At 37.6% G+C, this 21,162-nt stretch overlaps 1 protein-coding gene across 1 annotated transcript in view; it reads right to left on the reverse strand.

Annotated features, from left to right (window-relative positions):
• The window catches only part of NMU (neuromedin U), a 30,754-nt gene extending 10,646 nt beyond the window's left edge, over nt 1-20,108 (reverse strand). The window contains exons 1-7 of the mRNA XM_033106739.1: nt 19,990-20,108; nt 19,691-19,920; nt 12,659-12,717; nt 6,303-6,350; nt 2,799-2,858; nt 1,364-1,393; nt 1,222-1,269 (exon numbers count right to left, since the gene is read on the reverse strand). Of these exons, the coding sequence (XP_032962630.1) occupies nt 1,222-1,269; nt 1,364-1,393; nt 2,799-2,858; nt 6,303-6,350; nt 12,659-12,717; nt 19,691-19,920; nt 19,990-20,108 (594 nt within the window). The remainder of the gene's footprint in view (nt 1-1,221; nt 1,270-1,363; nt 1,394-2,798; nt 2,859-6,302; nt 6,351-12,658; nt 12,718-19,690; nt 19,921-19,989) is intronic.
• Between the last annotated feature and the right edge of the window lie 1,054 nt (nt 20,109-21,162).

A 21,162-nucleotide genomic window follows, 5' to 3' on the forward strand; every position in this document is an offset into this window, starting at 1 on the left:
AAAATGTTTATCTGGAAGATTGTGTTGTACACACATTTATGAATTATGTATTTTATTTAAAATTGAACATATGGAATAAGACAACAGGTAACACAAAAAAAAATGACAACGCGTTGTTGATAGCAAAAAATGTGACTAAGATACATTTTCTCCAAATGTAAAAATGCCAAGAAGAAGAAAATGAAAGCACATTTGAGACATGTGGCTACCTGCTTCAGTTTCATTTTAAAGGCATGGCTTAAATTGAACCTTCTCACAAATACTAAAATCATTTATCAAATGGATTACCTTAAGCCCTATACAATGGTTATTTGTTAACCAATTCAACTTGTATTTGGTTTTTAAAGCCAGTATAACCTAACTTTCAACTCCTCATATGTAAGAATATTCAATGTGATAAACATTTAAAACTGAGTTTAAGATTACAGTTCCCTTTCCACAGGTACATATATATTTAAAATACACTTGCTCCTCATTCTCTAAATTGGTTCATAGTAGTGAGTCACAAGCTTAGAAAGAATATTATAGTCAAATTATTATTAAGTATTCTAGATTGAAACATCAAAGTAGCTTGCTTAGCATTTTTTAAATCCATACATACAAAAAGAAAAACTACCACTAAAACCACACAATTTAGAAGTGAACTGAATTAAAGTTATTGATATCTGGCTAATCTTAGTAAATTCTCACATTAAATGCCTAATTACAAATAAGGAGATTTTAGGAATACAAGTGGATATTTCTAGTTATATTTAATTACATTTTGACCGTCATCTTTTAAAATAATTCTTAAAATGCCTTTGGACAAACCTATTTTTCCCTTGCACTAATCACCTTCTGAAAAAGTATGTTTTACTTAATTATTTGCTTTTTCTTTGCTTTTTGAATGTAAATTCCATGACAGTAAGGATTTCTTTTTTAATTTTCTATTTTATTTACTGCTATATTTCTAATAATTAGAATTGTGATTGGCACATAGCAGATACTCAGTAAATAACTGTTGAATGAATGAATGAATTTGATATACATGTAGTTTTTGAGATATAAAATAAATTAAATGTATAATAAATTTTGAATTCTATTTGTTCATACATGTATAAACTTTTAAAGTAAAAAAACATGAATTTTCGTCTAGCTCTATGATAAACTTCAAAAATCAGTTTTAAAAAAAAATAACCTAAATACTAGTGATTACTAATAAGAAGTAATTCTACAACTTACCACATTTGAATTGCCCAACTTCCGCATCTTTGAATAATGAAATAAGAACTGTTTAAAAAAAAAAGGAATGAGATTTACTATAGACGATTAGTGGTCTCCTTTATTATTTTTTTAATGTATATATTTATGGAAATCACCTTACCCTTTTGGTATTATCTTTTTCATCTGTTTTCTGTTGACAAAAGAGATATACAAACATAATTATATTATTTATAACATAAAATTATAATATATGTTATGTATAATATACAGTATAAAATATGTAATATAAGACTATGGCATAATTTTAAAAAACATTAAACATATGTTACACATAAAATATAAGACTAAACTTGGTTAAGCATATATTGCTCTAAAAATAAATGAGAAACTGTTTATAAATAAAAGTATGAACAAAGATCTTTACTACAACATTGTTCATAAGAGTAGAAAATTGGAAACATCCTAAATGTTCAACAATGGTAGAATGGGAAAATATGATATAATCACATATAGGATACTCAGAGAAATAGACAAGAAGTTATAACATCAAAATATTTTTAGTTGTTACCACTAAATAATAAGTTTGAGTTGTTTTTGCTACCTCCCATAAACTTTTCTATATTCCTGTCTCCCTCCAAAAATCTGTGTTTTTGAGAATGAATCATATCATTCCTTTTTGTTGTTTGTTTTTTGTTCTCATTTGCTTTAAATATAAAAGGAAAATCATGGATAACACCATTGTTATTTCTTATAATTAAGAAAAAAGTCAACTGAATGTTTTAGGAAAACGTCACCTTTAAAAACATTGGGAAAAAATAGTTGTAAACACTTAGTTTCAGAAAACATTAATGCCTTAAAAAAATCAAGGTTTCTTTGAATTATTGTATGTGAAAGGAAGAGAAGTCAGAATGTACCAATGATCATAGGTTAAATTAGAATTGCTAATGAAAAATATAATTCTAAACCTGAGGCTCTTACCCTTAATAAGATAGATTTAAAATAAGTACATCTTAAAAATAATAATAATAATAATAATAAAATAAAATAAGTGCATCTTTAAAATGCAGAATATAAAAAGGGTATGGTATATTATGTTATTTTTTAACTTCCCACGTGTCTTCACTTTGGGACAAAAAGTTCTTCCAGAATAATCAAATAATTTTAATAAGAAACCAAGACATCACAGTAAGAATATATTTTTCAAACTGACATTGATAATACAGTTTGCTTTTTTTTTTGGATTTTTTAATGTCCTCTCTAACAAAGAAAGATGCATCTGTTTTCCAATTGTAGTTTGAATCAGGGAGAGAAAAAGAGACAAATGACCCCACATTTCTCTCATCAGAGATAGGACACATCTTATACTTGAGGGGGACATAGAACTTTCCAACTGGATGTTTGTAAATTCCATTAGTATGACCTTAAATTCTCAGATATCAGAGAAACTGAAGTATTTGTTTCTTATCCAAAACCAACTTATCCTCTTCTGGCTCCTCTTGTCTGGCTTCCTAAATTGGGTATGTTTTCTTCCAAGAGGAAGTCCAAGATATCACTGAGCAATTTTTCCCTACAAATACAACATATTTCAACTTTACCTGGGGCTTTGGCAGAGTCCCCGTAATCATGAAGCAAAGCTTCTCCAATGCACTGTATGCCTAATGGAAAGAAGATACACAGGCTATGCTTCTGTTTCAACATTTGCATAGAACACATAACTATAGAATGTTAGGAACACATGGATAGTCCAACTACCCAGAATACAATCCTTCTCGTGGCCCACTGAAACTCTGTTGGAATCCCCTGATTTCTCTCATCATAAAAACTTGGCTCCTAAAAGTAAAACCTTCCTTCCAACCAAGAAAAAAAAAAAACGTTATGGCTGTTAAGCACTGATTAAGGCTTCCCCTCTGGTCCAGATACATAGTTCTCAGTACTTGCTAAGATTTCATGGAATTCTATGACTGAGAGTAATTAGGGCAGTGCCAAAAGGAGGATTATTCTTCCCAGGTTGTAGCCAACTCTAAATTTACATGCCAAAGCCGTGAGCCTCACTGAATATTATTCATTATCAGGTCATTTGAAAACCCTGCATTTGCTCCCAAACAATGGGAGCTAGAGAGGAAGAGGCCACGCATGGTGCACATAATCTGAGTTACCACCCCACCGTGCCAGGCTGCTGACTGCACACCCCAGATCAGGTTTTTCAAAGCATCTGAACACAGAAGTAGGGCAGGGCTCCTTGTGGTTAGCAGCCAGATGGGTGTGGTGAGGAGCCGCACACACGGACAAGCAGGGGCGAAACCTGCTGTGCACAGAATTTAGCACAGTAGTACCACGGACAATTGATTTCTTAAGAAATGCACATTGGAAATAATGAAGATCTGGAACCATGGGTGGGGGGAGGTGATATAATTGGTGGTTAAAAACATGGGCTATGAGGTTGAGCAGCCTGCAACGCTATAGCAGCGTGAATTCCATTCTACTCTGTATTAGCTGTGTTACCTTGGGCTGGTTACCCAACCTCTCTAGACTTCAGTTTTTTTCAGCCATGAATCTTAGATGACAACATCACTGCAGAGAATTCTTGGAAGGATTAAACGTAGGTAAAGCTCTTAGCACAGTGCCAGGTACATTGCAATTAGTTAACAATGGTAGCATTAAAAAAAAATGTGACCTATAAAGCTTGATTTATAGCTGCAATTACTCCTCATTTAGGACACGTCAAAAGGATTGTTTGGGACCACCAATATTCTGAACTTTGAACAGCAGTGCATGTTTAATATGGTCAGTTGTAGTTAGGGATACAGTGAGTCATGAAACAGCTTTTCTAAGCATCCTCCCTGGCATCACAGGTCTGCTTTGTTCTGCTTTCATTTGTTTGCCTGCCATGTAAACGGCTGGGATATTTATTAATCATATTAAATGGCTCATATTTACATAGTGCTCCAATAACAAAACACCTTCACATACATAGTAATTCACAGTACTATGTGAATTAACAGGACAGGAACTGTTACTGTCACGTACTAAGGAAGTAAGGTTCTAAGAGACTGTCACTTGCCCAACACCACACCTGGTTAGTAGTTGATAGAGTGTGTCCTGGGAATTAGGTCTTCTGACCTTTAGATATTCCTGTGTGGTCCTGGTATTGACTGTTACACCTATTGCTGGGAGTTGGTTGAGAGAAAAAGTAGAGTGCGAACACTGATGATACACCCTTTCTCACTTTTTCTCTTCAGGGATGGGGACACAGGTCACTCCATAAAAATCTGGAAATAAATCCCTGAAACGTCTTTTTGTGGCCCATCTAGAAACACCGCAAAATGTAAAACAATAACAAAAATATCTAGTGATGTCATTTATCAAAGATATATCTCTTACTTTGAAGAAGAATAAATTCAGATATCTGAGTTCTCCTTAGAAACACATTCTAAGCTGGAGGAGGCTTCAATAAGATTGAAGTTTGACAGAAAAAGTTTCAAAACAAATTGCATTTTTTCTAGCAACTCTTTACATGGAGCCATTAGTTAATGAGCTACAACTATTCATTAAGGATTTTCCTCATACTAAAATTTTAACATTTTATTGTTTTATTTGTGGACCTTAAAGATCCTTTATTTCCTATTTGGTAAAAATGTTTTGAAGCAATGTTCAAATGATCACAAAAATAATAAAAGAATAGTTAATGTGAAAATTAATGATTTTTAAAAATTGTATCAGGTAATGTAAAATATTCCATAATAAATTTACCAACTTCTCAAAATGTGCACAGTAGCCAAATCCAATAAAAGCTCAGTTTACCTTGATGGTGTTTAGAGGAGTGCTTTACAATTTGTTCATTTAGCACTGCAGAAATAAAAGTGATTCTGAATTTTAAACACAATGCAAAAGCTTGTAAGCTGATTAATATCCATCACATGTTATATATCTATCAATGTTCCTCAATTAATTTGTAATGCTATTCATAAACAGGTCACCTATTATGATCCTGGTCTTGTTCTGGCATCTAATGCCTCCCACTTCCTGCAAATGATCCTCTGCAGACTGAGGAATGTATTGAGGCAGGAGAAATACAGCACCACTACACAAGGCTGTCTACACACTGGCCAGGACGACATTCTGGAAGGACTAGGTGGAGGACATGGCACCTTGGCCATACTATGTAGGGGTTTGCCCAATGCACACAGCTGATCGCTCTGCAAGAGGTCAAGACAGGACCTCGGCTGAGCCCTCTTCTCCATCCAGAAGACTAGTGATACTGGTTTTAAGAGAGTCAAGGCAATAAAAGTCAAGACACTAACGCTAACTCCGGTATACCTGCTCTCAGAGATAGAGCTACAGATAAAAACAGTAGCATCCAGTAAAGATGGTATAACGAGGACACACTTATTTCCCACTCCTCATGTTTCCATGCACAGGAGCTAGACGAACCCTCTTCTTTCCCCAAACCCCTCTTAACTCTTTCCTATAGGAGGAGTGAGAATTACCTGAGAGACAATTGAAAGGAGGAAATTGGACATGCCCCCTTTAGTCCTTTCCCTGTAGGGAGCCAGCTCTGTTCTTATCTGCTCTGCCCTGTGGTAGAAAACCTGATTCTGGCAGGAGGCCCCGAGACTCTGTCTACTCCAGTTTAATTCTGGGGGTAGTTTTAGCAAACACACTTGGCATCAGATCTAAGGCTACAATCACAAACTGACTTTTCAGTCACAATGATACTTTGATCTCCATAAGTCTGATTCCATAAATTTCTCCCTCCACAGGTTTCAAACTCAATTAAGGGACAGGATATTAGGCCCCACAGATAGCAATAGATACATTATTTTTAATCTAACACAGAATTTGATTTTGAAATTGGCATTTTCATTTCGAAAATATGTGTACATTATCTGCAAATCTGTTTTACTTAGAGATGAAAGTCCTAGCACTTTAAAACATAAGCTCATAGCACTGATTATTACCAGCAGATGATGTAATAATTTCTAATATGTCAATATATTTTAATAATTCCATAAAATAATGACAAGCCCAAAGGGAAAAATGAAGTATTCAGCACTACACAAATGCCCACATCGTTACAAAACACCTCCAACTGGAATTACCTGAGGCTGAGAACCAAAGGATAGGAAAGACGAACAAGCAGCATCGATCTGTAGAAAACAAAAATGCCAGTTACATCTTGGAGACAGAAAACAGCAGAAAATGGAAAGCAGATTTTACAAAGTCAAGTTACCTACATAACTTTAATCGAAGTTCCGCGACAGCTTAGGACCCTGGGTTTCGGAGAGAGGAGCCTCTTAAACGTTCTAAGGAAGTCCTGGAAATGGGATTTCCCCAAAATTTACCCCCAGCCACAGGGGTATATGTCCCCAAGAACACCTGATAGTGATCATCAGAGAGTATAAAGACACTTATTGTTCAGCCTGAAAAATGTGAGTGGTGACTAAAAAATGGCCTTGAAATTAAGGAGCACCCTGTTATCATGTAGTCCTATATTACATATAGATCTAACCACACCACCTAAATTAAGTGATAATGGCATAAGTGCTAACTTATAAGTAGCATAATAAATAGCATACAGTAAAAACTCTCCCATAACATGGGCAATCTACTGGTTTGCTACCAAGGAACCAGAATTACAAAAGGGTTCTATATTGCCATGAAGATTTATTGACCTACAGTCAGCAACTAGCTGTTCTCAACCTTTATCCTAAAGAGAAAATGTGAAAGACTTTAAACTGTAATATAAAAACATTTCCATTCATCGTTTAAAAACTGTGTTGAGAAGTTAAGCAATAACCTGGCTGTCTGGAGTTTTTTATGACATTTATTTCTTTGGTGGCCTTTTAGAATAGGACTGGAAAAGACATGGCACCAATTCTTTTTTGTCTGGGATAATTTAGGTTGGGTCCTGTTTACGGCATAACATCTCAGGGGCCCCTTTCTAGTCCTAGAATTCATTGTTGATCATTTAATTTCCATTCTCCTATCATACTGAGGGGGAAATTACCATACTCCTTAGGCATAATTTCTCAAGCTTCTTATTGCTTCCAAGTTGAACATATCCTGAAATATGATTCTCTAGTCTAGAAAATAACAAAGGTGTCCAATATAATAGAAAAGCATAAGCTTATGTCTCTCTCCTTTTTATCCTCAGAGAACTTGTCATCTTCTCTATATATCACAAATACTTGGGGGAATTGTTTTATTCTATTTTTCCCTTATACCCACTCACCTGCCCCCTCTTCCACGCTAAACAAATTCAGAATCATGAACGTGTGTGTGCACATGTGCACACACACACACACACACACACAGTGATAAACTTCTTGGGGGAAGGGCTATGCCATGTCTAACTTGTCCAGAATAAGTATTCTTAATTAATTGAATGTCTGGAAAAATAAAATAAAAGAGAAGTTAATTGTGAGGGGAAAGCCAAAAAGATACCCTTTTAAGCTCTGAATTGTGACTCACGCGTAATACATCACTTCCAAATGTTATTTACTGTGATTTAGCAGGGTACAAATTGGGGTATCTGCTGAAATTTTTGTGGTGCTTAAGTATCTGAAGCCACCACATGATCAAGGGGAAAGCTGGCAGCCACAGAACAGGCTGCCCATCTGTGCTGAGGTGGCCGTGTCGGTGACTAAGAATAGAGAATCCTTGAGCCTCAGGGTTAACTAATCAGTGCATCAGCGTTGTTTGAATAGAAACATCAGAATAAGAAAAAAACACCAATTAATCAAATTAGGAGACAATTGGAAAGCTTTTCAGTCTTTGTTCACCTTCTTTTTAAAAGGCACAGCAACATTGCTCACCCACTTTCCATTTGTTCATTATACTCAGATTCTGGCTCTAATGGTTTTAAGTGCCACTAATTGCTTTTGAGAACTCTAATGCGTCCATTGATGAATCTGTTCAAAAACGTATTAAGATGTAACTGGCATTTTTGTTTTTTACAGATAGACGATGCTTGTTCATCTTTCCTGTCCACTGATGCTCTATATGTATTTCTAGTGTTCTTAGCATCCTAACTTCTTTAAAATATTTTTTTCTCTAAAAGAATTTATAGTGCCTTTACAACTATGAGTTTTTGTCCAGCATTATCATCTAAAATATTTTTTCAAAGATTTCCCACAGAAATATAGATGATTTCAAGCTAAAGTAAATGTTTCTGATTTATACATCATTATCGGTTGTCTAAATTATTCTTCATCTTATTTATGTATTCCCAGTCTGTATTTTGATGTATCAAGGCAAAGGCCCTTATAATAGACTTTATAAATTCCTATGCTATTAGACTGTTTAGTACTTGGCACTTACCATCTGCCTTGTCTTTTCCCTTATGCATTTTGTTGGGGGAGGCTTAAGTGCAAAGGGTATTATTCTCCTCCGTTCATTAGCTCACTATCATCATTGGACTCCATTTATTTATTCTTTTTATATTTCCTTTTCCTATTCCTATTCCATCCTTCCATAAGCAACTTTTCCAATGTATTTAATGTGGATCCTCCATATGCTTAGGTTCTTTAAAAATCTGTTCTGTTGTTTGATGTGCATATATAGCATTTTTTCAATGAACGCTGTACTTTGAGATTATCCATATTACTGGGTACATCTGCCATGTCATTGCTAACTGCTGTAGAGTACTCTATATTGTACACCCATCACACGCTACATACCCATTCCCCGCTGAAGGACAACTGGTTTCCCTCCAATTCCTTCCATTATCTCCTTGTATCTGTCCTCCACTTACAGATCTGTAGGACAATATCTTTGGGCTGGGTAAACAAGAGAGGGAACGCTAGATCATGAGGATATCCAGGTTGATTTCCAGATAGCTCCAGAGTTGACGCTCACCAGCAAAGCATGAGGGTTCGTACACCCCACACCCTTGCTAATACTTGCCATTACTTAGATTTCAATTTTTTGGCCATCTAATGAGTGAAAAGTGACACTTTGCTGTTGTCTTATTTTTCATTTCATTATTACTACTGAATTCAAGCATCTCTTTAGATGCTTTTTGGACTTTCATGTTTTGTCTTTTAAATCGTTCTATCCTTTGACTATTTTTACTTTGGATTCCTGTCTTTATCCAATTGATTTGATAGTGTTTCTTAGGTGCTCTAGAAATTAATCCCTTATCACTTTTAGACATTGTTAATATCTTCTCTCAAAGGCTCTTACCTTTTTCCATGGAGTCTTTTATTGAAAGAAATCTTTACTTTTGTAATTCAGTTCATCATGTTTTTGGCTTTATGATTTCTATTTGAAGTTTTGTTTAAGAAGTCTTGCCCCACTCCTAGCTCACAAAGATATTTTCCTAATAGAAAATACATTCTATTAACAATAATTTTACCCTCTATATTTAGATCTTTAATTCACTTGGAGGCCACCTTTGGATGTTAAGTTTTATTTTTCTCCATACAGCAAGCTAGTTTCTTTCATTCGCCAATCGGTCCTTTTTCCACTGAATTTTAGTGTTACTTTTATTGTAAGTTTATGTGCATGTGCATCTTAGGTTCCCCAGAAACAGACTTTGAAATAAAGATGTGGATATAAGTAGATTTGGGGGGAGATGACCCAAGAAGTACTAGCAGAAGGGTGGAGAAGTAAAACAAGGAAGAAAAGGAATCCAATAAAGGGAATGTTATCACGCAGATTACCACTGTGGGAAACTGGGATCAATAAGCCGGGGAACTGGGGACAATGTAGAATTCAGAGTTATCTCAGCTGAGGGCAGAGGCAGCTAAAGTATTTACCCACCAACTACCTTGAGCTACCACCTGAGGACTGCTCTCAGTGGGGGCATTTACTCCCAGGCATTTCTCATCTGTCCTGAACGCAGACCAAGCAGGCCAGGGTCACAGGGGCATGCAATTAGAAACAGCAAGTTTGGAGTGCGCTGAAATGGTGAATGCCAAAGGGATATGACAGGGCACTGACGGTGTCTGCTAAACTCTTCAAGCTCTAGTCTCTGTTCCATTGGTTCATTTGTCTGTTCCTGTGCCATTACCATTTTCATTACTAGAGTTTTATAGTACTTCTTGAAATCTGGTAGGTTAAGTTCTCATTCTTTGCTCTTTATATTTAAAATTTCCTTAGCTATTTGTAGACCTCTATTTTTCCATATCAATTTTAGGTTAGATTTATGAAGTTTCTGGGGGAAAAAAAACTAAATGAAATTGGAATTGGGATTACATTGATTTTTATGGGCTTTACATTGATTAATTTGTGGATAATTTATATTTTTATTACATTAAATTAATTGTTCCATCAAAGAGCAAAGAAGGTCTCTCCATATAGTCGCATCACCTTCTATTTCCTTTATTAAAATTTAATTTTTTTCTCCATAAAGTTATTGTAATTTTGGGGGGGGTTAGGTCAATTCCTAAATACTTAGTTTTTGTTGCCATTGTGAATGATATAATATTTTAAACTTTATTTTCATGTTACTTTTTCCTAGTGAAAAGAAATGTTACTGATTCTTGTGTATTGTTATCATATACAAAAATCTTCTCAACTCTCATCTTAGCTCTAATACTAAAAGAGCAAGAAATTTCTTAATGCAATTCATCATGATTATAGATTAAAGGAGAAAAGGCACACAGTTTATCTCCATACTGATACAGATAAAGTATTTGATTAAGTTCAAATTTGTTTTGGATTAACAAAACTCTTAGCAAAACAGGAAAAGTAAACTTCCTTAATTGGGTAAAGGTTATATAACAAAATTCTAGAACTAATTTATGCTTTATAAAGAAGCTCTAGATACATTTACTATGTAACAGTACTGGAGGCCTTGGGTGGGGGGAGTGGAGAAAAGAAGAAATTATTTCTTCAGTGCTTATTGTGTTACTATTGCGCCTCTCCGGCATCAGATATTTTTCTAGGAATTCATCCACTGCATCAAACTTTTCAAAATCATTGCCATATAGCTGTCCATAGTACTTTTGTTTTGGTTATGGCTTTATTCAGATCTACCATATACTATACAATTCACCAATTTACAGAGCACAATTCAATGGTTTTTAGTGCCATATCCAGAGTTGTACAACCATTTCCTGTCAATTGCCCATAATACTTTTTAAAAACATTTTTAAATCTCTACTTTTCTTGGTAGTCTACCCTTTAAAGTCTATATCTTGTTTATTTTTATCTTCCCTCTGACTTTTAAAATCAGTATTACCACTGCCTATTAACATTGAAAGGACAAATGTTTGGTTTTGTTAAATTGGTTTCTTCTCTGTATCTCTCTTTATAAAATTTATTTCTGCCCTTATTTTTATTATTTATTTCATTCTTGTTTCTTTGAATTTTTCCTGTTGTTCTTTTTCACCATATTTTTTAGTTGAATGCTTAGCTTGTTTTTAAATTTTATCCCTGATAAATAGGTATTTATATGAAGCTAAAATTTTTCTCTACCTACTGTTTTAGCTGTAGTCTACAAATTTTGACTTATAATTTTATGTCACTCAGTTCTAAGTATTTTGCAATTTCCTTTTTTGCCCAGGATTATTTACCAAAATGATATTTATTTTCCAAATAGATGAGATATTTAAATTATATTTTTATTAATTTCTGATTTTATTGCATTATGATTGGAAAACATTTTAAATGGATCCAATTCTAAATGGAAACTTTCTTTGTGTTCAAACACATGGTCTTTTTTTTTCAATGTTCCAATTATACTAAAAAAGAATGTGTATAATATTAAGTGTAGGCTTTTAAAAATATTTCTAATAGCTCAAATTTATTGATTGTGTGGTTAGGTTTTTGATATATGTACTAATGTATTATCTGTTTAACTATCAGTTTGGAGAGAGGTGTATTAAAGTCTCCAATTACAACTGTTCATTTACCCATTTTTCCCTGAAGTTCTATCAATTGTTAAATAAGTTTAGAGGGTTTTTTTTTTGTAATATATATTAATAATGGTTGTGGTTTTGCTTGTTCTTTCATTAGCATATAAAATTCCTCTTTGTTATGATGGTTTGTTCATTTGAATTCTATTTTATCAACTATTCAGAAGGCTACTCTAATTTTCTTGCCATTCATATCTGCTTGGTACACCACTTTCCATCCTTTTATGTTTAGCCCTTTTTTGTTTGTTTGTTTTCTGTTTTAAGTGTCACTACTATAGACAACATATGGTAAATCTTTTAAAAAATCCAATCTGAGTATCTCTGTCTTTTAAGTGGTATATTTTAGCACATTAACATTTATTATAATTACTCTACCATGAGGACTTATTTCTGCCATCTTACTTTACCATTTCCTGTAGTTTTTGTTTCTTTTCATGTTTCATTTAATAAAAATTATAATTCTGAATATTATGACATCAGGATGCTAGTAAAATAATAGTTGTCCCAAAGCTCAACTATATTATTTCATTTCACCATGATAATTTCAAAGAAGGGCAAAGTGTCCAATAATTTGTATGAGGATAATTCTTTACCTCATTCCACAACCGTAGTTCTTGTTCAGGCAATAATCCTTGAGATGATATTGGAGCACCTAAAAATAAAGTTATACTCACATGTTAATTTTATAGTATTTCTTCTAAAAGTAAATATTTATGTATACAGTCATTAGTCACTTAAAAATGGGTACACTTCTGCTAAAATCTTCACTGTGAGAAATGTGTTGTTAGGTGATTTCGTCATTGTGCAAACATCACAGAGTGCACTTACACAAACCTAGATGGTATAGCCTATTACATACCTAAGCTATACAGTATATCCTATTGTTCCTGTACAGCATGTTACTGTACTGAATAGTGGAAGTAATTGTAACACAATGGTAAATATTTGTGTATGTAAACATTGAAAAGGTACAGTAAAAACATGGTATAAAAAATAAAAAATGCACAGACAATAGTTTAGTGGTTACCAGAGGGTAAGGTGGGAGGGGGGTGGTAGATGAAGGTAAGGGGGATCAAATATATGGTGATGGAAAGAGAACTGACTCTGAGTGGTGAACATACAATGTGATAAATAAATGATGTATTACAGAATTGTACACCTGAAATCTATGTAACTTTACTAACAATTGTCACCCCAATAAAGTTTAATAATGAATTGACCTTAGCTTTTTGTAACTTTTTTACTTTGTAGACTTTCTGAATTTTGTGTACTTTTTGATTCTTTTGTAACAATACTTAGCTTAAAACACAAACACATTGTACAACTATATGGAAACATTTTCTTTCTTTATAGCCTTACTCTATAAACCTTTTCTATTTTCAAAAGACTTATTTTATTTTTTTACTTTTTAAATATTTTTGTTAAAAACTAAGACACACACACATTAGTCTAGGTCTACACTGAGTCGGGATCATCAATATCACTGTTTTCCATCTCCACATCTTGTCCCACTGGAAGGTGTTCAGGGGCAATAGCATGCATGGAGCTGTCATCAACTGTTAGAACAATGCCTTCTTCTGGACCACCTCCTGAAGGACCTACTTAAGGCTCGTCTTGAGGAGGTGTCACTCTTTTCAAAAATATGTCTATGGTGGTTTTCTTGGTTTGTTTCTCTTTTTCATCATAGATTTGCTTGTAAGCAGATAATGTACTGTGAACATTCTCTATTAATGAAAACCTTGCAGTATTTGGCATCCATGTTTTCAATCTTTTTAAGGAGTTTGTTGAGGTCTACAACAGCTTCTGCTAAATCCTTCACTGTGTATTTTCTTGGGGACTCTTATTCTTTTTTTTCTCTTGTAGTTTCCTTTCCCCTTGCCTCTTCTTCAGCTATGCATTCCTGTTGCAGTTCCAACAATTCTTCATTAGTTCCTCAGGAACCAGCTCTAGGAGCTCCTCAATTTTATTCTCATTCATACCCAGGTTAAAGTTGTTTGCCATCTCATCAAAAGCCTCTTTAATTTTGCAACCTTCTCAATATTGGCAAATCTTTTGAAGTCATGGATGAACCTCATGAGTGTCTTCTTCCAGATGCCATTTATACACTTTTTGGTGATATCACCCCAAGCTCAAACAAGGTTTTTGATGCAGTCACAGATGTTGCAATCCTTCCAGAATTGCATCAGTGTCTTCCTCAGTTGCAGCAATAGCCTGGGTGAAGGACCTTCTCCGGCAGTAGGCTTTATAAACTGCTCTAACTCCTTTATCCATTGGTTAGATCAAAGAGGTCATGTGTGAAGGAAGAAACACCACTTTGATATTAAGATGAAAATCACCAATAAAAGATGTCTGGGAGCATTATCAACAATAAACAAACTCTTAAAAGCTATGTTATTTTTCCAAACAGTACTTCTCCATTTCTCTGGCAAAGCAATTCAGGAGGGCATCATGGAAGAGGAGGTGGGTCATACACGCCTTCTTGTTGCTCCTGTGGTACCCTGGCAGTGTGTGCTTACTGATATGCTTGACCGCCCTGTGGTTCTCCCTGTTCCAGATCACAAAGGGTTTCAATTTGTAGCCTGCAACATTGCCCCCAAGCAAGACTATTATCCTGTCCTTTAAAGTCTTGAAACCTGGCACTGACTTGGCCTCCTTATGGATGAAGTCTTTTCAGGCGTCCATTTCCAGAATAGGGAAGTTTTCATCCATATTGAATATTTGCTCCAGCAAGTAATTTTCCTCCACAATCAACTTATCTAGAGTTTCCAAAAATTCTTTAGCTGCCTTCACATGAGCACTCATATACTTACCATTCATATTCATATTATGTAATGAATAACAATTCTTGAATTGTTTAAAACTCCCAGAGCTAGCAGTAAATTTACCCTTGCAGTCAGGTCCAGCCTATTCTTTCAACATCCGGAAACAAACATTTTGCTTTGGCCATGATCATCATGGCGCTGAGAGGGATATGCTTCTGTGTCTGGCCTTCAGTCTAAGTCATTAGACATTTCTCCATGTGTGTTCTAGGTCTTTCCTGAATTTTAGAGTCTCCCTGCCTTCAGTGAAGCCGATCCTTTGACAGCTTTCATCACTTTGGTCTTGTTCTTCAAGATTGTAGCTATGGTGGAATGGGACATGCCTGACTAGTGCTCAACAACCACCATTGATCTCCACCTTCATAGTCCTTAATCACTTTTAATTTTGTTTCCAGATCAATCATGAGATGTGGCCTCTTACCAGTGAGATTAGCAGTGGATTCTGTATTTTTAAGGGTCATGATGAACAAAGCAACACAAGATTAAATGAAGCACAAGAGAAAATGAGGCAGTCAAGAGGTGCGGTAACCATGAGGTGCATGAGGCTACTGCTGCGGTGACGTGGCATACTGTTTTACAGCAAACTTTTTTTATATAAGTAGAAAGAATTCACTAAAATAATGATAAAAAGGATAGTATAGCAAATGCATAAATCAGTAACATAGTCATTTATTATCAAGTATTTTGTACTTTACATAATTGGATGTGCTATACTTTTATACGACTGGCAGCGCAGGAGGTTTGTTTACACCAGCGTCACCACAAACACGTGAGCATTGTGCTCTGATATTATGACAACTACAATATCACTAGGTGATAGGACTTTTTCAGCTCCATTATAATCTTATGAGACATCATGTCCCATATAGTCTTATGGGACATTACGTTGTGATGTAGCACATGAGTGTAGTTCACTTTTGGATAACATTTCCCATTTTTCACTGTACATCACTACCCTCCTACTTGAACTAGGTATTTTAGCATTTGATTTAGTATGAGACATAATTATTAAATGAACCTTAATAACATTACACAGACATTACTCTCAAGAATGAGTTACTTTGTGCCAACACGAAAACCTGTATGTGATTGTTCATAGTAGCATAATTCACAATAGCCCCAAAGCAGAAACAATTAAAATTTCTATCATCTGTGAACAGATCAACAAAAGGTCGTATATTGTCGAATCCAGCGCAACACGGGCAGTGAGGGTGCAAAAAGGGGCAGCTTTGGGTTAAGTTTTTAAGAAAGAAACAAACGGAGAATGCAGTTAAATCTCAGAAGGCCAGGGGACTCACAGTTCTGAAAGACTGGAGCCCAGACTAAAGCCGACTGGTGGTATTTATTGATAAGTATACAAGGGAGTGTTACTGTTTCTGACACAGTCTGTGAAATTCATCCATCACGTTATAGAAACAACCCAAACCAATTATGATGGTCCCCGAACAGCCGAAGCAAAAGTCCTATGATGACTGAGGTGAGGTATGTGACTCCCTAAAGGACATATATCACATGTCGAGACTGTTTTATAGAGCTGAGCAGAGAGAGCTTGATCTTATCGCTCTAAAGACTTTTCTCACAATTAGGTGAGAGGGGAAAAACCAGAGTCAGCAGTGGTTTTTCCCAGGCAGGGGGAAGGGGAGACAAGGCCCCTTCCCAAATCTTTCTAAGGCAGCTCATCAGGGGTCTCCACGGGGTTCCACCTGGCTTGAGTTGTCTCCCCCATGGGGAATCTTACTCGTCATTGGCTATAAACCCTCTTTTGGAGACTAAATAGAGAGAAACATACAGTCCCAGGGATACACAGTCTCACAGACTCTTCTTTCTACAAGGAAAGACACGGGGGGACAGTCTGCTAGGCTGTTGTGTGACAACAGTATATCCAGACAATAGAATACTATTCAATCATAAAAAGGAAAGAACTACAGATGTTCCTTGACTTACAATGGGTTTACATTCTGAAAAACTCACCTTGAGTTGCAAATATCATAAGTCAAAAATGCGTTTAATACGCCTAACCCACCGAAAAACACAGCTTAGCCTCGCCGACCTTAAACATGCTCAAAACACTTACATTAGCCTACAGGTGGGCAACTAGCATGAGTTCCATCTCAAAAGTAATTGACTTCCTCTTTTTTTACCAGAAGCAGGAGATACAAATGGGTGTTTTGAGATATGATGGGATGTAAAACCACAAAAGACAATAGCCTAAAAATGTTGGAAACAGTACGCGTAGAGTATCAGTTGTTTACACTCGTGATCATGTGACTGGCCGAGAGCTGTGGCTCGCTGCCGTTGCCCAGCTCCACCAAAGAATGCATCTCACTAGCCTCGGAAAAGACCAAAATTCAAAATTCAAAGTACGATTTCTACTAAATGCACATCACTTTTGCACCATCACAAAGTTGAAAAATCATAAATCGAGCCATCGTAAGTCGGGGACCATCTGTAGTGATATGTGCTACAACATACATGAACCTCAGACATATTATGCTAAGTCAAATAAGCCAGATGCAAAAGACTAAATGTTGTATGATTCTACTTATATGGAATGTCCAGAAAAGGCAAATCTATAGTGATAGAAAGGTTAGTGGTTGCCTGGAGCAAGGGGTAAGAATGAATTTTAAGAATTCTTTAATGATAGGAGCCTGAGTAGAAAAAGACATGTCTTAATTTAGTCTTGGGCATTTGACTATTTACTGTCACAGGTCAAATTAAGCAACAGTTTGTTGCAGACATCCAAAATGTGCCCCTCTTATTAGGAAATATCCATCTTTACTTTAGTGTTCTTCTCTGGATAGTAAACTGTTTCTACTCACAGAATATGTAGTTGACACTTTATCGTCTCACTGCTATTGTATGCTCTGCTAACTCATTTTTGCCAAGGCTGCACTTATTGACACACTTTTATTTTCCTCTGTCTTTGTGACGTGTGTTTTGTTGTTTTTGGATACATCCAGTTGCATCTTCCATAACAATTAATCTTGGTAGATTATACCCCCTTTTGCTCATTTATGTTGTTGTTCCCCTTAAGTGCTCTCTTCAGAGATTCAGGACTCTGGCAGGTCACACTGTATATTCACCCTCACCCATCACATTTTTAGAGAGACACAATTAGTTTTTTAGTATCAAGAGCAGGTCTGAAGGGGAAAGAAGACATAAATGGGAAGTGCAGGAGGTCTCTGTGTATGACAAATGTGTCTCATCCCCTTGCTTGAGGAATATTGTGGATATTTATGAGATGACTGATCAGACAGCAGATATGCTGCTTTGGAAATAAAACCCAAGACTTGTCTTTTTAGGAAACCAGCTGCTGCCTTCCACAGTTTTTGCTAAATCACCAATAGCCTGAAAATTGCCCCATCTCCCAAAAAAGCAGTTATCCCCCATCGATGCAAAAATCACTGCAAACATAGCATGTACCATTCACAGAAAGTACCTTTGCTTTACAGAGAAAAAAAAAAAACTTTTGTAACTATGATTATCTGCTTCCTTAATCAGCCATATAAAGATTACCATCCTAATTTTACCAATAACAAATTGAAAAAGATTACTTTGCATAAATTGGGTTGTATCAGTGCTGGCTATGTGATAGAGAAAGTTTAGGTCTCCTAGCTTCTGACTGCTTAGATTTCAAAGCCAAATTACCTTTTCAAGCCTCCTGCCCCCCTCACCCCAAACACACACAAACCCCACCACCACTTCCTCCAATGCCTCAAGGAAAGGAGAAAACCAAAACAATGAAAGTTCAGCGATAAAAATAAATACTTCAGGAAAAGAAAAATAACTTCAGATTCCACACTTCTAACTGTGGGCTGGGTGACAAGCATTGAAAGGTCCCTACATTTGTGGTTTCAAGCCCCCAGTGTTCTGAACAATGATGCAATGGTCTGCCCACCTCTACCTCACTGACAGGAGAGAAGAGGGAAGCAAGGAGAACCAGCCGGGAAGATAAAAAAGTTCATGGTCTTAGCAGGACAGCGGCTGGCATTGGAGGCGCCCTGGCTCAGAGGTGAGAGATGAAGGATGGTCCCCACCGGTACCGGGAAAATTAACCTTGAGGGAACTGGTAAGTGATTTCCTCACTAGAATGAGGTGAGCTCTGCTCTTCCTTGTCGCCCAAGCTTCAGACCTCCCTCCTTGACCTTACCTTTGCTTTCCCCACTTCTTTCCTCTAATCCAAGCTCAAGGAGTTCCTATTGTTATCAAATCACAGCTAACTTTAGCTGTAGCACTGACTGGAAGCCTGGCTTGCACACTTGCCTCAACAACTCTGCCTGACGGTCTTTATTCCTTTTCCTGATCTGCTGCCTGAAAACCTGTAAGGCAGAGCCCTCTCTTTTACCCTCTAAACAGCTAGAATGGGGCCTGTTTCACTGCTCAGGATTATCTGAATAGGAACAGGAGCTCTCCAAGTTTACCTCTCATCAGCAGATGAAGTATCAAATTCACTCCAGTCTTGCTTCAACCATAAATCCCTTCAGGTAAAAGGAAAGCATTTTAATTTTTCACTGTTTTATCTCTTGTTACCCATGTGTCACGGGGGCTGGAGTCTGAGGGAGCCCTGCAAGTTTCCATCAGCCGTAGGCTATCCCCTGCCTGGAGGGCGCTCGCCGGGCCTGGGGATATTGGTCTGGTCCCGCAATGCGCTCCAGCTGGGCCACTGGCGGTTGGCTGCCTTCGCCCATTGTCAAGGGCGAGAACCTGGGGAGCCCCGCAGCCAGAAGCCAAGAAGGGAGGCGAGAAAGTGGGGGAAGAAAGCGGGCCGAGAGGTGCGGGTGCCCGTGAGGTGCGGGGCCGGCTTACCTCGGCAGATGCCCGCGCAGCAGGACAGCAGCAGCAATAGCACCAGGATGCGGGGCGCCGCAGCCACGGGTCCGGGGGACGGTCTGGGGCGGCGGCTCGCTGCTGGCGGCATCTCGGCGCCTGCGGGCGGCTCTGGGCTCGCTACCCTGCGCTGTCCCACGCGAAGCCCTGGCCGTGCCTTTGTGTCCGTGGTGCGCCGCTCGCTGGGCTCAGCCACGGAACTGACCGTCCTGCAAGCCGCCAACTTTTAAATCTCGCGGACACGTGGGCTGAGGCGGCGCGGTCTGCGGGCTCGTCACCTCACCGCCAGCCGCCACGACCGCCCCAGCGTCATTCCCGACCTGCTGCCCGCCCCCGCTCCACCCCGCAGCGGGACCCGCACCCCCGGCCGGAGTTTCTGACTCAAGCTACCACGCATTTTTGCTGTCACCGTCCTAGGGGCTCTGGGATGGGGAAGAATGGGATTCAAACAATGCACGTCTATTCCCTTCTTTGGAAGGATTTCAGTGGGAGCCTAAAGAGGATGGCAAACCAGGCGGTCCGGAGAGCCTGGGATCCGGGTTTTTTTAACTTGGATAGGACGACACTCTCTAGTTTTGTGAGTCTGCCTGGGACTCCCCTTTCTCACCCTACGGGGGAAGCCTCCTCTGCCTGAGCTCCAGCAGCCACTTCTGTCGAAGTGCCACTGTTCCATTCACTTGTTTATCCCCAGCTGCTAGCACAATGCCCAGTGCATGTTAAAGCAATCCTGGTTCAAGTATGATGTTGTTGTTCCCCAAATTCCTGCAAGGTCTGAGACCATTTAGACACAGGCAGTTATCTGTTAATGAAAGTCAAGAGGAAAGGACTGGTGGGGGCTTGACCACACAAATTTCTAACAGGTCTAGAAGGTCTATGGCTGTCCTATTGATTTCCAAGTCCAGGGTAACTTCTTTTTCTATGCATGTCTGCTGCGGTCACTCCCTAGCTGTCGCATCGTGATTTCTAGGGTGACCTGACGTCCCTATCCCTATCCATACTTGACTTCCTAAGTGGAACTGTCCAGATACAGCCTATTCTAGGAGACTGGCTGATAGGGTTTTAATTTTCTTCTACAGAAAGAGGGAAGACGGATCTTATTTGACCTCCTTTTGAAAGGAACGCTAAGGGCAGGAAGGAAGTACATTAACATTTCTTAACGAACATCTTTAAGTCAGGCACTTTCCCATGCTATTTCATTTACTAGTATTCATGGCATCTCTGGGATGTTAACCTATTAGGATTCTCATTTGATGGTGTCTGGATAGATTTACACAATCTGGCCAAGGGTCTTACCATGTGAGGGAGCCACTGTCCATTCTACTCTCCCAAGATGCTTCTCCCCCAAATCGGGGTTTTTAATGTATCACGCATCCATTGTGCAACCCACTGTAGTAAAGGCCTGTCCTTAAGGATACAACACTTAGTAACAGTAGGTAAAGGAAATTACAATT

This window comes from Rhinolophus ferrumequinum, chromosome 5 (genome assembly GCF_004115265.2).
Source record: "Rhinolophus ferrumequinum isolate MPI-CBG mRhiFer1 chromosome 5, mRhiFer1_v1.p, whole genome shotgun sequence".
Classification (NCBI taxonomy): domain Eukaryota; kingdom Metazoa; phylum Chordata; class Mammalia; order Chiroptera; family Rhinolophidae; genus Rhinolophus; species Rhinolophus ferrumequinum.